The sequence below is a fragment of the Carassius auratus genome, chromosome 5 (genome assembly GCF_003368295.1).
Source record: "Carassius auratus strain Wakin chromosome 5, ASM336829v1, whole genome shotgun sequence".
In the NCBI taxonomy this organism is placed as follows: domain Eukaryota; kingdom Metazoa; phylum Chordata; class Actinopteri; order Cypriniformes; family Cyprinidae; genus Carassius; species Carassius auratus.
Window position 1 is genome coordinate 16812726 of NC_039247.1, and position 15098 is coordinate 16827823.

The 15098-nt window shown below is 38.0% G+C and overlaps 2 protein-coding genes across 2 annotated transcripts; both read right to left on the reverse strand.

Moving 5' to 3' along the window:
- Positions 1-1379: 1379 nt before the first annotated feature.
- On the reverse strand, positions 1380-6398 carry smn1 (survival of motor neuron 1, telomeric). Its single transcript, XM_026251064.1, has 9 exons — positions 6244-6398; positions 5910-5981; positions 5662-5781; positions 5378-5575; positions 3883-4044; positions 3669-3743; positions 1791-1901; positions 1625-1691; positions 1380-1474 (listed from the first exon to the last, which is right to left on the reverse strand). Exons 1-8 carry the CDS (start codon positions 6289-6291, stop codon positions 1635-1637), a joined length of 843 nt encoding a protein of 280 aa, XP_026106849.1. The 5' UTR covers positions 6292-6398; the 3' UTR covers positions 1380-1474; positions 1625-1634.
- Positions 6399-8060: 1662 nt separating this feature from the next.
- Positions 8061-13602, reverse strand: LOC113078774 (methylcrotonoyl-CoA carboxylase beta chain, mitochondrial-like). Its single transcript, XM_026251074.1, has 17 exons — positions 13368-13602; positions 12836-12902; positions 12615-12699; positions 12398-12499; positions 12170-12297; positions 11968-12080; positions 11080-11193; positions 10771-10835; positions 10583-10682; positions 10404-10499; positions 10249-10321; positions 10084-10160; positions 9698-9764; positions 9418-9574; positions 9189-9303; positions 8949-9034; positions 8061-8309 (listed from the first exon to the last, which is right to left on the reverse strand). The coding sequence occupies exons 1-17, from the start codon at positions 13503-13505 to the stop codon at positions 8192-8194; spliced, it is 1701 nt and encodes a 566-aa protein (XP_026106859.1). The 5' UTR covers positions 13506-13602; the 3' UTR covers positions 8061-8191.
- Between the last annotated feature and the right edge of the window lie 1496 nt (positions 13603-15098).

The following is a 15098-nucleotide window of genomic DNA, read 5'->3' on the forward strand; positions in this document are numbered from 1 at the left end:
GTAAATGTGTGTCTAATTGAATAAACAAATAAAATGGTCAGATTTGGATAAGGTGTGTGTGTGTGTTGGTGGAGGGTACAATGAAACCTAATCACGGTGCAAAATAAAATTGTGCGATTAAAGACACAATGAAACAAAGGAATTAAACAGATCTACTGATTTAACACAATAACATCTAAATAAGTAATCAAACATTAGGAGGTAAATCTCTTTTTTCTTCAGATTCTTTCAAGACACCATGTTGTGTTCCAAATGCACACAGCCATAGAAACAGTCACCAAACCTGATGAAACAAAAGATTATGGACATTCTATATCATGTTGTGACAGTGATGAGTGGAATTAACAAGATCTAACTAAAGTGAAGGCGGAAGATGCAGAACGCATCCAATCAGAGAGTCATTCTAGAGAAGAATGATAGTGAAAGAGAATGAGAAGGAAACCAGTTACTCTAAAAATAAATCTTATATAAACAGAGAACAAAAGAGACAAAGGCCATGGCGGGAATAAAAAGAAAGGAGAAAAAAAGGCCAGTAGCATTATTTACTATTTAGGCACCACACAATTGAATGCAGAATTTCTACAGAGGTGTCACATGACAGTATTGCCACGTGTTAACCCACAGGTTAGTTCAGTGAGAAGCTTCACCCAACACTCTGAGCTCTGGAGAAAAAGGAATAGCCAAAGGTAAGCAAAAATAAACTTTTGTTCAATATTTATGAACAAAATGAATGCATGTTTGTTACTCAGACACTCACAAACTAAAAGCCTTTTAGAGAAGCATTCACTCATTTAGCTCAATTCACAAACTGGTTAACAATAGCTTGCCAGAATTGCCACAAATGTCCAAGAAAATATTGAAAAGCTTTAAAATAATATAAGAGCTGCGCTAATCTTTCTGAATTAGCTTTTTCTGTCAAGGCTTCCAAAGGAAGTAAAACTTTATTATCTAAAGCCCATACCAGATATGGCAAGGAGGAAGAGTTTGTTAAACAAGACAGACGCCAACTTACAAGAGACCAGTGGTTTAAGAATATGCTTGATTTATATTTGCTTCACCTTAATTTATTGCCCTTTTTTATTATTATTTTAAGTCATCTAAAGCACCATCCACTTGGTTAAAGATCAGTGCTTCAGACAGTACAAGTTATCACATCTACAATACAAAATTTCATCAAATTACAATTTATATGGGCTTGCTGAAATAAACACAAAGCGCTGATACGATGAGCTTTAATTTTTGACTTCAGCCACATCAGTTACATTCAGCAATTTAATGCTAGTGAAATCTGAATTAAATGGACATTTGTAATGCTTGATCAAGCTACCAATATGATAGTAGTCTCTATTGAAGGGATCTCTTAATAAAAACACACTTTGGAAAAGAGCACAATTACTTCATTTATTTATTTACATACAATACAAAAAAATAGAACATGGAACCACGTCTGCTGCAGCATCACGTTCATATCCCGCTGTGTATGAGGAAAAAAATATATATAATAATTTAGTAAACAAACTAGAAATTTGGACACAAAGCAATTTGTAAAAAGTTTAAATGTACCAACACTCTGTAAAAAAAGAAAAAAAAAAAAAAAAAAAAAAACTAAGATGAATAAACCAACCGCTGGGTTTTTATTTCCGATGTGACTTCTTCGATGCAGCAGCCTCTCTACGACCTTGTTTTAAACCCTGTGAACAAGACAAGAGTTTGAGCTCTGATTGAAAAACAACCAGGTGCATGAAAAGAAACTTGTGAAGGGCAAGAAGTTCCAAATAGTAAAACTGTACCAAATAGTATCCTGTGTGATAGCCGCTCATGTACCAGGAAATAAGCATACTGCCCAAAGCTTCATCATCCTCTAGAGAGTCTGGACCCATTGGTGGAGGTGGAGGGATCATCTGGACCAACAATCATTTCACATTTTAGTTTATTTACTCCCATAAAAACCTGAATGGGTTTCTTAAAATGCCATTTCTAGATCACTTTTCATGTAAGAATACAGTATTGTTCAAAATAATAGCAGTACAATGTGACTAACCAGAATAAATCAAGGTTTTTCGTATATTTTTTTATTGCTACATGGCAAACAAGTTACCAGTAGGTTCAGTAGATTCTCAGAAAACAAATGAGACCCAGCATTCATGATATGCACGCTCTTAAGGCTGTGCAATTAGGCAATTAGTTGAATTAGTTGAAAGGGGTGTGTTAAAAAAAATAGCAGTGTGGCATTCAATCACTGAGGTCATCAATTTTGTGAAGAAACAGGTGTGAATCAGGTGGCCCCTATTTAAGGATGAAGCCAACACTTGTTGAACATGCATTTGAAAGCTGAGGAAAATGGGTCGTTCAAGACATTGTTCAGAAGTACAGTGTACTTTGATTAAAAAGTTGATTAGAGAGGGGAAAACCTATAAAGAGGTGCAAAAAATGATAGGCTGTTCAGCTAAAATGATCTCCAATGCCTTAAAATGGAGAGCAAAACCAGAGAGACGTGGAAGAAAACGGAAGACAACCATCAAAATGGATAGAAGAATAACCAGAATGGCAAAGGCTCAGCCAATGATCACCTCCAGGATGATCAAAGACAGTCTGGAGTTACCTGTAAGTACTGTGACAGTTAGAAGACGTCTGTGTGAAGCTAATCTATTTTCAAGAATCCCCCGCAAAGTCCCTCTGTTAAAAAAAAGGCATGTGCAGAAGAGGTTACAATTTGCCAAAGAACACATCAACTGGCCTAAAGAGAAATGGAGGAACATTTTGTGGACTGATGAGAGTAAAATTGTTCTTTTTGGGTCCAAGGGCCACAGGCAGTTTGTGAGACGACCCCCAAACTCTGAATTCAAGCCACAGTACACAGTGAAGACAGTGAAGCATGGAGGTGCAAGCATCATGATATGGGCATGTTTCTCCTACTATGGTGTTGGGCCTATTTATCGCATACCAGGGATCATGGATCAGTTTGCATATGTTAAAATACTTGAAGAGGTCATGTTGCCCTATGCTGAAGAGGACATGCCCTTGAAATGGTTGTTTCAACAAGACAATGACCCAAAACACACTAGTAAACGGGCAAAGTCTTGGTTCCAAACCAACAAAATTAATGTTATGGAGTGGCCAGCCCAATCTCCAGACCTTAATCCAATTGAGAACTTGTGGGGTGATATCAAAAATGCTGTTTCTGAAGCAAAACCAAGAAATGTGAATGAATTGTGGAATGTTGTTAAAGAATCATGGAGTGGAATAACAGCTGAGAGGTGCCACAAGTTGGTTGACTCCATGCCACACAGATGTCAAGCAGTTTTAAAAAACTGTGGTCATACAACTAAATATTAGTTTAGTGATTCACAGGATTGCTAAATCCCAGAAAAAAAAAATGTTTGTACAAAATAGTTTTGAGTTTGTACAGTCAAAGGTAGACACTGCTATTTTTTTGAACACACCCCTTTCAACTAATTGCCCAATTGCACAGCCTTAAGAGCGTGCATATCATGAATGCTGGGTCTTGTTTGTTTTCTGACAATCTACTGAACCTACTGGTAACATGTTTGCCACGTAGCAATAAAAAATATACTAAAAACCTTGATTATTCTGGTTAGTCACATTGTACTGCTATTATTTTGAACAATACTGTATGTTTAGAATGTTTATTTCAATCTGGTTCTTACTGGGGGACCGGGTGGAATCATGGGAGGCCATCCAGGGAAGACAGGTCCAGGACCTTCTGAACGTCTACCATCCATCTGGAGAAAACATAGTATTTTGTGTGATGTAATATTAAAACCACTTAATTGACAAGCTAATGAATCACTTTGTGTAATTTGTTGAATAGGGCCTTTTATAACAAGAAAAGAGAGCATCAAAGAGATGTTCAATATTCACCTTTACGAAGTGAGGTCCTGGCGGGGGTCCAGGTGGGAAACCAGGAACCCATGATGGAGGCCCCATGGGAGATCTGCCTTTAGATTTGTGCTTCTGATGACCGGACTGTTGTGGAGTAAAAGATCGATCACTCTCCTCTGTTGAAGACTCCGCTTCTTTGACCTGCAATTAGACAAATTAAAGCAATATTATACACCTGAATTATTAAAGTAATAGTTCACCCAAAAATGAAAACTGTGTGTACTCCCTGTTAGGCCATTCAAGATGTAGAGGAGTTTGTTCTGAAAGCTCAGCAGTACATCATTTGCTCATCAATAGATTCTCTGCAATGGTTGAGTGTTCAATCAGCTGATAAAAAAAAAACATCACAAATAATCCACAACAAGGCTCCAGTCCATCAATTATCATTACTTGTGAAGTGGAAAGCTACACGTTTGTAGTAAATCCAAAATTAAGAACTTTTTACTTCAAATCCCCTTTCTATAATGTTGCTTTCTCCAGTGAAATAGCTGTGTCACTTGAATCAGGAGAGTAATATAGACAGAACAAGCTCCGCTTACAAGCAAAAACAGTTCCAAACAAATATGCCGGTAAATTTTGTTGTGAGAGGAGAACAGGAGATTTCAGTTCTCTCTTCTCAGGTTTTCTCTTCTTCACTGGAAGAAGCTGTGCTATGGTTTTGATCAGACGCCATGGACTAAAGCAAACAGCAACCTCCTGTTCTTGCTTGTGTATCCCAAACAGAAGTGACTTAAACTGTAATTCGTCAACTGGCCGCTAGAGGCCGGCAGCAAAAGAGACTCATTCCCATAAACTCCCAAAGTCAAAATGGCCAACTTTCCAGCTTAAAAAAAAAAACAGCCTGGTTCAAAAAATGATTTTGGGCTACATAGTTAATTTTGCCCTTTATGACAACTGTGAGGGGGGTGAATTTTTTTTAGAACTATAAAATTTCTGCATAATTAAGGGCATGGCCACTTGAGTGACAGGTGGATTGCCACTGCCGTCGAGCTAGGGAGGCATTGCTTCAGCAACCAGCTCTTGCCTTTTAGTCCTATTCTGCCAAGATGGCAACAGCTGGCTCCACCTACTTTCGACTTCAAAAAGGCTTTTCGGGAACTTATGGGTGACGTCACAGACACTACATCCATGTTTTTATAGTCTATGGTTTAAAACTAAAAACACCTTAATGAAGCTTTCATGCAACATGCAGCTTTTTGTTTTACAAGATGGTAATTGATGGACTGGAGTGGTGCAGATTATTGTGATGTTTTTCATCAGCTTTTTAGAATCATTCTGATGGCACCCATTCACTGCAGAGGATCCATGGGTGAGCAAATGATGTGAAGCTAATTTACTGTTCAGATTAAGAAGAAAAAAAAAACTACTCTTCACTTGAATGGCCTGTAGCCATTTTCAATTTTGGGTGAACCATTTCTTAAATCTCTCAAATGACTAGTGTGTCTAATTAAAAGCAGTGAGACATTCTACATACATCTGCTGTTTTTTGATTGTCTTCATCCAAATCTGAAGCCTCTGTCAGAAGGTCACTGAGGTTCTGCTCTTCCTCATTACCATATTCAGTATAACAGACCACACAGGTGCCTTTCTCCTGGTCGATTGAGGAAATCGTAGCAGCATACAAGTTGCCATCTTCAGACCAGAATGCATAACAGGAATCCCCGACTTGCCACTGTAGAACACATTTCAGTTCATCTGCATTGGCCTGTATTATTTGGATACTTCAAATCAATAAGTACTCACACTATTCATGATTACCTCTTTATCAGGTGCTGCGTTACATCTTTTTTTGCATTTACTCTTCTTGTTGTTTTTTCGCTTCTTCCCAGGGAAATCTTTTTTGTGTGTCGTCACATTATCCTCTCCTTTCAATGCATTCTGTTGGGGAAAGGAGGTGGGCGAGCAGAGAGAAAAACAACTTCAGGGTTACTGAAGAAGCAAAGTAAAATGCAATGGATTTTAAGCATTATATAGCAATAGTCGCATGTCTTTTAAAAATTGTTTACCTTGAACGACGCCACCGCTTTATCATATGCTTTAATCAAAGCTGTATCATCCCAAATGTCCGAATCATCGCTCTGAAAAGAGGAAAGAGATTACTGACCAATGAACTTTGCCCAAAGCTTTGTGCTACATATTTCTCAGACGTTGTTACTCCAACTGTCCAAGACCACAAAACAAAACCGCAAACTAGAAATGTCTAACTGGTCTTTTAATGTGCAGCTAACAAAACGGTTCCGTTAGCTTACGAGCAAAACATTTATCTCGATATTTTTTCAAATCTAAAACACAAGCCAGTGTAGCGCAATCGGATCACTTTTAAAATGGTTTAATACTCACTTCACCCGTCCCACGACAAAATATGACTTCTTCCGCACCATTCGCCATTGGAATTTAATATTTAAGACCGTAAAGCAATATTTCACAAGTGCAACGTGCGCCACTGATGTACGTCAGGTGCTGATGACGCTCAAATCATGCGACACTAACGATTCCCGTTCTTTTGAGTCGAATCTTTTCAACAAACGGATCTAAAGCGATGTGAACGATTCGTTAAGGATTAGGACTCAATTAGGTTAGATTCAACTTTATAGTCATTAAAGTCATAATGGTCCGAAAACTGTTTTTTTCATTAGTTATGTTTGAATTTGTTTTTGTGACAGAAGCTCCGCAGTACAACAGAATGACAGCGACAGAACATAAAACACATAATAAAAGAATAAAAAATACAAATAAGTAGATAGTGAATGACAATATACAAATGACAATTGCATTCGAGGGCCGTGCCGCCCCCCCCCCCCCCCCAGCGGTTATTGATGCCCCTCCTTCAGGCCATGGCATGGACAAAAAAAAAATATCCCTTTTAGTTATTATTTTAATATTAAATGTTCAAACTGTAACTTAAATAAAATAAAATAAAAAGAATGGGAAAATGCACAATTTAGTTTGTTGATGGCACTTTACTAGGCTTTCTTCATGGTGCATGCTTATTGGTCGCCGTCTTGCCGAGTAAACATTTGATTTGCAGCGCGCGCGCAAAATCCATTTCAAGTTGAAGAACAGTTTGTCCGTCTATATTATAGACAGTTGTTAGCAGCTAATTAAAAAAAATGGATTTATGAAAATGGATTAGACCTCCGCAGCCTCGTCAATCAGCAGACTTGGATACTCCGGCCACGACCACTAGTACCACGGTCCAGTACCGAGCTGGCACTTCTTTTGCGAATGCTAGCAAATGCACAAGCGAATGGAAGGACACAGTACTTAGAATCAGAAATAAATACAAACACCCTTGGGATCAGTCTTTAGTAATGCCTTTACGTTTATATTTCATTACAGTCAAAAGGCTGAGAATAGAAGGGTCCATCCGACGATGCGGATCAATGTGAAGCGGTTGCAGACACGGGTAAAGCTCAAACTACACTCTTATTTCCATCGACTGATCCCGATGTTATTCACGTGGATATTGTTTGTTTCAGAGTTTGAGCACACAGAGAGCAGCCTATAGGCCAATGATATTTCTGTGAGTTACATTTCAAAGAATATCTTCAGATACAGCAAGATACTCAAAACCAAGATCTCACCTTTTTTCTTCTTCAGGTAGATGTATCAACTACAACACATTTGCGGTTTCTCATACTGTCTGGATATGACCATTTTGTCTCTGTACACAAAGTTCAATAATGAGAAAATCTCCTTCTGCCATTTCCTTCTGTAAACTCACACAAAACAGCCAATGTAGATCACTGTATATTTTTCTTAATAAACACTGCCCTAATTTCTATTGTTTGATATGCAAGTATCCTCCAGTGCTACTAACTAAATTTAAAACAAAATATATTAAAAGTTAAATAAAACTGAAATCAAATTGCTGGCCAGTTTGTCCCACATGAGGAACGTGTAACAGAAGTTTGGAAATTAAAAAGTGTTTTTGGTGTTCAAGTGGTGCATTCATACAAGTATATTTATAATGTACAGGACCATGGTTTGTTAAAACAAAATACTACAGGTACACTTACACAGGCCTTATTTCTTAATAAATGATCTCAAGATGTTTTCTTTCATGTTTTTACACCAGATAATATCTTGTGATGATTTACTGTTTTATGTACAGTATCAAGGGAACCAAACAACCAGAAAACCTTATGAGACATCACTACAGGCTTTAAAGATTTTACTGTTGTTGTCAAACATACAGAGACAGAACAAGTCTATAAAGTTAGTGTACTACCCAAAAGACAGAGGAAATTGATTTAATTGAAAATTTCTAATCTTTACAAAAGCAGTTCTACATTCTGAAGACACCGAAGCGTGTTTTCTGTGTGGGGGCGTTGAGAGCAGCACTCAGACTCAGGCCCAGGACAAGACGAGTGTCAGCGGGGTCAATGATCCCATCATCCCACAATCTAGGTGTTAGGAGGAAGTGCAACAAATGTGAAAAATAGACATTACAAAGGGAGGGAGTAGTAGGAAAATCTAATTAATATGCCCATGTTGTCTAATACTGACATACTGTACTGTTTAAGAGTTTGGCACCAGTAATATTTTTTAAAATATTTTTTGACCTCAAAATCTAAAAACAGTAGTGCATTACACATTAAAGCACAAATGTAAAACAAGTAAACATTGCGGCCATTTATGTAACACAATTTAAAGCTGCAGTCTGTAACTTTTTTTGGTTAAAATTATCCTAAATAAATATTTGAGCAACTACATAACCAACCAGTGTTCAAAACTATCATCTTCATTTAGCCTATTACACAATGTTTAGCGTATAATATTTTTTTATGGTACTGTAGATGGGGGGGAAAGAATTGACAGTGCTCTCTTCCACCTTCAATACCATGACTGAGGTGAGACCGAACCCCCAACTGCTCACAGGGCGCCACAGCAAACATGGCTTCCTACTGCTTCAGGTGTGTGTTCTCGGTTTGTGTGCACTTGGATGGGTTAAATGCAGAGCACAATTTCAGAGTATGGGACACCATACTTGGCCACGTTACTTTCACTTTCACTTTCCTAAACATACATGTCTAACTAGTTACCTGGCACTGGAATAATATGGGTTTCCTTCCTCCTCGAAGCGTTTGATAATTGGCTCTTTCATTGCAGCTTCCTGATCTGCTGTGAACTGGATAATAACCAAAACTAGTTAGCCAAGATATATAAACTATATGCCTTTTTAACTCACAGAAAAATAAACTGTAAAACATAACAGTACATAACTTATTTTTCCCAATTTCCTTATAAAAGATTCATAAATTAAGTATATGTTCTGTTTTTACCTCTTTTCCTTCCCTGGCTTTTTGATCCTTAGTTATCGTAGCCAGTACTGTGGCGGCCTGCTCCCCTCCCATCACGGAGATCCGGGAATTAGGCCACATGTACAGAAACCTGGGGCTGTGAGGTGGACACGCAGTCACTTTAGTGAAGGTAGTTTATCTAGTGGACACCTTGAGTGTGTTTTAAGAGCTGCACCTTTGAGCAGGTAAGTACACTAATAATAAAGCATACCCATAAGCTCTGCCACACATGCCATAGTTCCCTGCTCCATACGATCCTCCAATGATGACAGTAATCTTAGGTACATTGGCACAAGCCACAGCCGTCACCATTTTAGCTCCATCTTTGGCAATACCCCCGGCCTCATACTCTCTGCCAACCATGAAGCCTGGTAAAAACAGGGAAAGACAACATCACGATGTTAAAGGCAATTTCACTAGGCACACACATACGATTCTCTGCTGACTATATTGTAACACTGTATGCACTGGGATGAACTATACATACTGACCTGTAATATTCTGAAGAAAGAGCAGTGGAATGTTTCGCTGACAGCAAAGCTCAATGAAATGTGTTCCCTTTAAAAAAAAAAAAAGAGGAAAAAATCATTAAAAATACACATTGTCTAGCCACTTTAATTGCATGGAAAAGAGCAACCTGGAAGATGATACCAACCAATTATTTGGGTTCAACAGAATGTGTACTATTTCATTTAAGCACAATGGACCGTATGCATACTGACAGTCTATGTATTTCTGCTAAAATCTCAGTGCTACACAAGCTTCTGGTTTTACAGCATTCTCCCATAGCAAACTGTGATAGCTTTTCTGTCATTTTTCTAATAAATGATGATCACAAATAATTATAAGGTCAGAACAATAATCAGGAGATGCTAACCTTCTTTGCAGATTCTGAGAACAGCACACCGTTATTGCCAATAATTCCCACAGGGTAGCCAAATATCCGTGCGAAACCTAGAAAGCAAATGAAGGAAGCCAAAACTGAGTAAGAAATCAATGGAGAAATTCAACTATAAAAGGATGTTTATTGAAAAACATCCACCTGTGATAAGTGTGTCTCCATAGAAGGCCTTGAATTCATCAAATTTACTGCCATCGACGATACGAGAGATAACCTGAAATGTGAAATTCATGTTCAGTCTGTTGAGGCAACATTTCAATAGGCTTGTATTTCTGTTATCGAATTGTGGCCACTACCTCTCGGATGTCAAAGTTGCGTTTCAGGTTGTCTCCCACAATGCCATAAAGCTCATCGGCAGGAAACAGAGGAGCTTCAGGAGGTTCAACAGTGACCTAATGAGCAGTGGATAAGTTCAAGAAGATCAGCATCAAGTCATGAAGCATTTTTGAGAAGCCAAGAGCAGCCGTGTCCTCACATCAAGATTCTTCTTGTAGTTCAGGCTTCGAACGGCTTTCCGTGCAAGATGGAGGGCGTGATTATCATCCAGGGCATAATGGTCCGTTACACCTGACTTTCTGAGGAGAGACAAATGTTGAAAATATATATTAGATCAAAAACAAGCTCTAAACAAATGTATATTGAACACACAAGTGCTTCTCGAACCTGCAGTGAAGGTCTGCACCTCCCAGGTCTTCAGCAGACACCTCTTCACCTGTAGCAGCTTTTACCTGTTGAATACAGAGTTGAACATTGATAAACATAAGCAGAGAGTCATATCATGCTCCTCAAGCCCCGTTCACGCAGCCAGTGACAAAGCGGCATGATCCCATTCGTTTTCAATGGAGCTAGCAACTTTCGGCGACACAAACGATAGTGACCGTAGGCGACAGAATGTGGGACTGTCAAGCGAAGTGAGTCACGCGGCAAAAGAATAGTTTAACTTCATGCAAATAAACAGCGAATTTCACCTACCAGTGGTGGTCCACCTAGAAAAATGGTCCCTTGTTTGCGTACAATGATGCTCTCATCAGCCATCGCAGGCACATAAGCGCCCCCTGCAGTGCAGGAGCCCATCACTACAGCAATCTGAAACATAACAGGTAAAACTGATCCAACTTGATAAATCATCTGCCTTTGAGATGATTGACAGCCCAACTGTCATGTCAGTTACCAAACAATGTTTATTATGAATATATTTACTTGCAGCTATATATTCATAAACGAGTTATATCAATGGTTCTAAGACTTTCTTAGGTGTCCTACTGTCTAACACATTTAAGTGAAGGCTCCCTATATTGATTAAGATTTTTCCTTTGGTATTTTTGTTGCAATTATAACAATGCTGCTTTTCTGAATTTTGAACAGAAACTGGGAGTGCTGATAAATTAAAGCTGCAGTCTGTAACCTTTTTTGGTTATAAATTATACAAAATTAATATGTGAAGTAGTACATAACCAGCCAGTGTTAAAAATTATCGCCGTACTTTAGTCGGCGCACAACCCACGCAAGGAAGATAATTCCACCAACCGCTGCAATTTCAGGTTCTTAAGCAGAGATGGCAACAAAGAGGCAAAGTGTACGGACTGCAGCTATAACTTACATAAGATTCATTTTGTAATTATGGAGGATTGAAAATACTGATTCTGTATGTTTTTCATTAAAAGTAAAAGAAAGAAGAAATATTTAACTTACAAATTACTTCATCATTACATCCTGACTTTTTTGAGTCTTTAGCACAATTTCATTTTTATCGAAATTTTTTTTTTTTTAAGATAGCCGATGCCCCCTTGAAATTTTGCCCGTCCCCCCTGGTTAGGTCCCAGTGGCTTACATGAGAAAATAACACATAACAAAAAGTACCTGTGCAATTCCCTCCGAGGACAGGCGGGCCTGATTGAAGAAGATGCGTCCAAAGTGGTCTCTGTCTGGGAACACATCTGCCTGTCTGGGTAAATTGGCTCCTCCAGAATCCACTAGAGGGCAACAGATCAGGGATGAATTAAAAGCATTAGTAGGAAAAGTGTTGTTTTCTACCGAATATGAACCCTCTGAGAGAACTCACCCAGATAAATACATGGTAAATGGTTTTGCTGTGCAATCTCTTGGGCACGCAAGTGTTTCTTCACAGTAACCGGATAATAGGTTCCACCTTTGACAGTAGCATCATTCGCAACTATAATACATTCCACCCTGTGAGATAAACAGGCAGGGTGTTATGAGCCATAAACTCTTGCATGTTATTATCAGATGTAACAATGCAGACATATTGACTGTATCATATGCTGCTCACCCTGACACTCGACCGATCCCAGTGATTATGCCTCCTGCAGGAACCTCCTCATGACCATATAACTGATAGCCAGCAAACTGGGAGAACTCCAGAAAGGGAGATCTGCATTCAGACAAACAAAACAAAGTTCAGTGTGAAACCAGTTTGAAATGAATGGACAGCAACATTTCAATCATCACGTTTTAGTTGTTGTTTATAAAAGTGAGTTTGCTTTCACCCAGGATCCAGCAGTCTGTCGATGCGTTCCCGAGGCAAGAGCTTTCCTCTGGATGTATGTAGGTTTCTTGCTTTTTCTCCACCTCCTTTGAAACCAGAAACCAGTAATGTTGTGTATACATCAGTGAAAGGAAATATACTAGCTGCCACAAACTACCCGTATGTAATGGCTTCATTCACTGTGTTTAATAGTATCAAATCAAGTACTTGGAACTTGCTTACCAAGTTTGATCTTCTCTGCTCTGTCCTTCAACTCCTTTACCAGTGCTTGCATTCGCTCATAATTTTCCTTCAATGTGAAAGATTTTTTAAATTGTATATATATATATATATATATATATATATATATATATATATATATATATATATATATTAGATTCCTTGAAAGATACAAGTATTTATACATTTTAATATATATATATATGTGTGTGTGTGTGTGTTTGTGCAAAAGACATGTTGAATGCTATAATCAACATTTTTTATTAAGAGTAAAAGGAGTTTACAGTGGCCGATAGTGCAAGATGTAAATAAAAGTTTCCTCGTCTAATGTATGCGTATTATATCGGAGCTTTTTTACTGTCTTTTTAAATACTGTTGCAGGCATGCATAGCTAAAAGTAACAAATATGTTTAACGGTTATAATGGTGCTGTATGTAGTGCACAAGGACACGCCATGCACGACTTCCGAGGCAGATAAATCCCCACCGCCGGCTGACTGCATTAACTTGGGTCCGAGGCTTCATTCGTGGCCTACCTGAAAGACCGGAGACTGCAAGTCGGGCTGCGAGCCCACTGTCGCCACTCTGTCTGCATGATATAACCTGGAAACCGCAGCATTTACACTCCTGCTCCGAATGAATGAAACCACAGGTCTAACATAGTACAGAATCATGGTTCATCCTCTGACTGACAGGTCTTAGGACGAGCTCAACACGCAACCTCCCCTGACCTCATCACTGAGGTTGGACAGCAAACGGTTAACTTCCCTCCCCTTTCCTCAGCCAATGAGAACTGGCGGACTTGGAACAGCCACTTTTCTCTGTAATGCACTAGCATCTCTGCTATTTCTCTCATACCAGTACTGGCAGAAACAAACATTTTGTTTTGCAGCAGAGGGGTTACCAGGATGTCATGTTTGGGGGGGCATTTGGCTTTTTTGGGGGGGCAACATAAACAACTGAAAAAATCGGCGCAAAATAATCTATAGCCTACTACACACAATCTGTTTTAGTGCATATCTTTTTCTAAGCCAGGAACCCAGAGATAGGTACAGGGCCCCTATTAGACTATAGGGCTGTCACATAAAAGTTAGTTAAACCCGGTCAACATTAATAATATGATGATGATATTATTATTATTCACAGATTCATATTTACAACAGATCACGATTATTGCCTGATGATGAGTGACAGGTGTTTGCTTGTGAGAAGACTTGCTACACGAGTAGGCTTTTTCTTAAATGAATCTGAAGTCACGTTTGTATAGACAAGAGGTAAATTAATTTGTTTCTTCTAAGCTGTTCCAGACGTAGGTGCTACCATAAATTCGCCAGTTAGCCTCTTATAAGTTTCTTTGTGAATGCATATGCTCATTTGAACAGTATGAGAACAGTATTTGAATGGTATTCTCTGGTTGTAAGTGGCTTTGGATAAAAGTGTCTGCTAAATGAATAAATGTAAACATGTAGGCCTAAATAAAAGTGAACATATTAGGCTACAGGGGGTAAGGAGACTTAGAGAGTTGAAATAAAAGATATTTTTGTGAAACTAGAAAGAATTTAATTTATGATCTCATTAGCAGAGTCAACATTACTATTTTTAAATATGGTTTTATTTTTATTTAATTTGATTTATTATTAGTGGTGCTTGACATAGGCAAATGTTATTATTATTTTACAGGGGTGTGGAGTCTGTATGGATTTGTTCTCCCTCAGGGGGTGGGTGATATAAAAAAAAATCTAATAAGTCCTTTTTTTTTTTTTTAGAAATCATGATTTTATACTGATTCTTTGTCATGTTGGTTTTTCTATTTTGCAAGCTGTTTGAGCATCACAGCCAAACTAATTTCCCTATTATAAAGCATTTTAAGGTAACAAAATATGAAAAAATTTGGCGGATATTTAGGCCAAAGTGCATGGGTGAAGATAAAAATCTTTGTAATTATTTTATCTTTGTTATTAAAAAATGAGAACAAAGATACACATTAAAAATACAGATATTTTACAAATAAAGTGTTTTATTTTCAGGTACAAGAGATGTATTTAGCGGGAGCATTAAAAAAAAATTAACGAACAAATATAAAAATAAAACATTTTATACAGTGATTCCTATTAAAGCAACTGTATTTTTATTTATTTTTTTCAGTCAAGAGTATTGATTGATTTTTCTCTGTGGGTTTGGTGTTTTATTAACATTAAAGGAATAATTCACCCAAAAATTTTAATAGTGAAGAAAAAAACCTGAAAAAAAACACCTTTCTTCTGCTA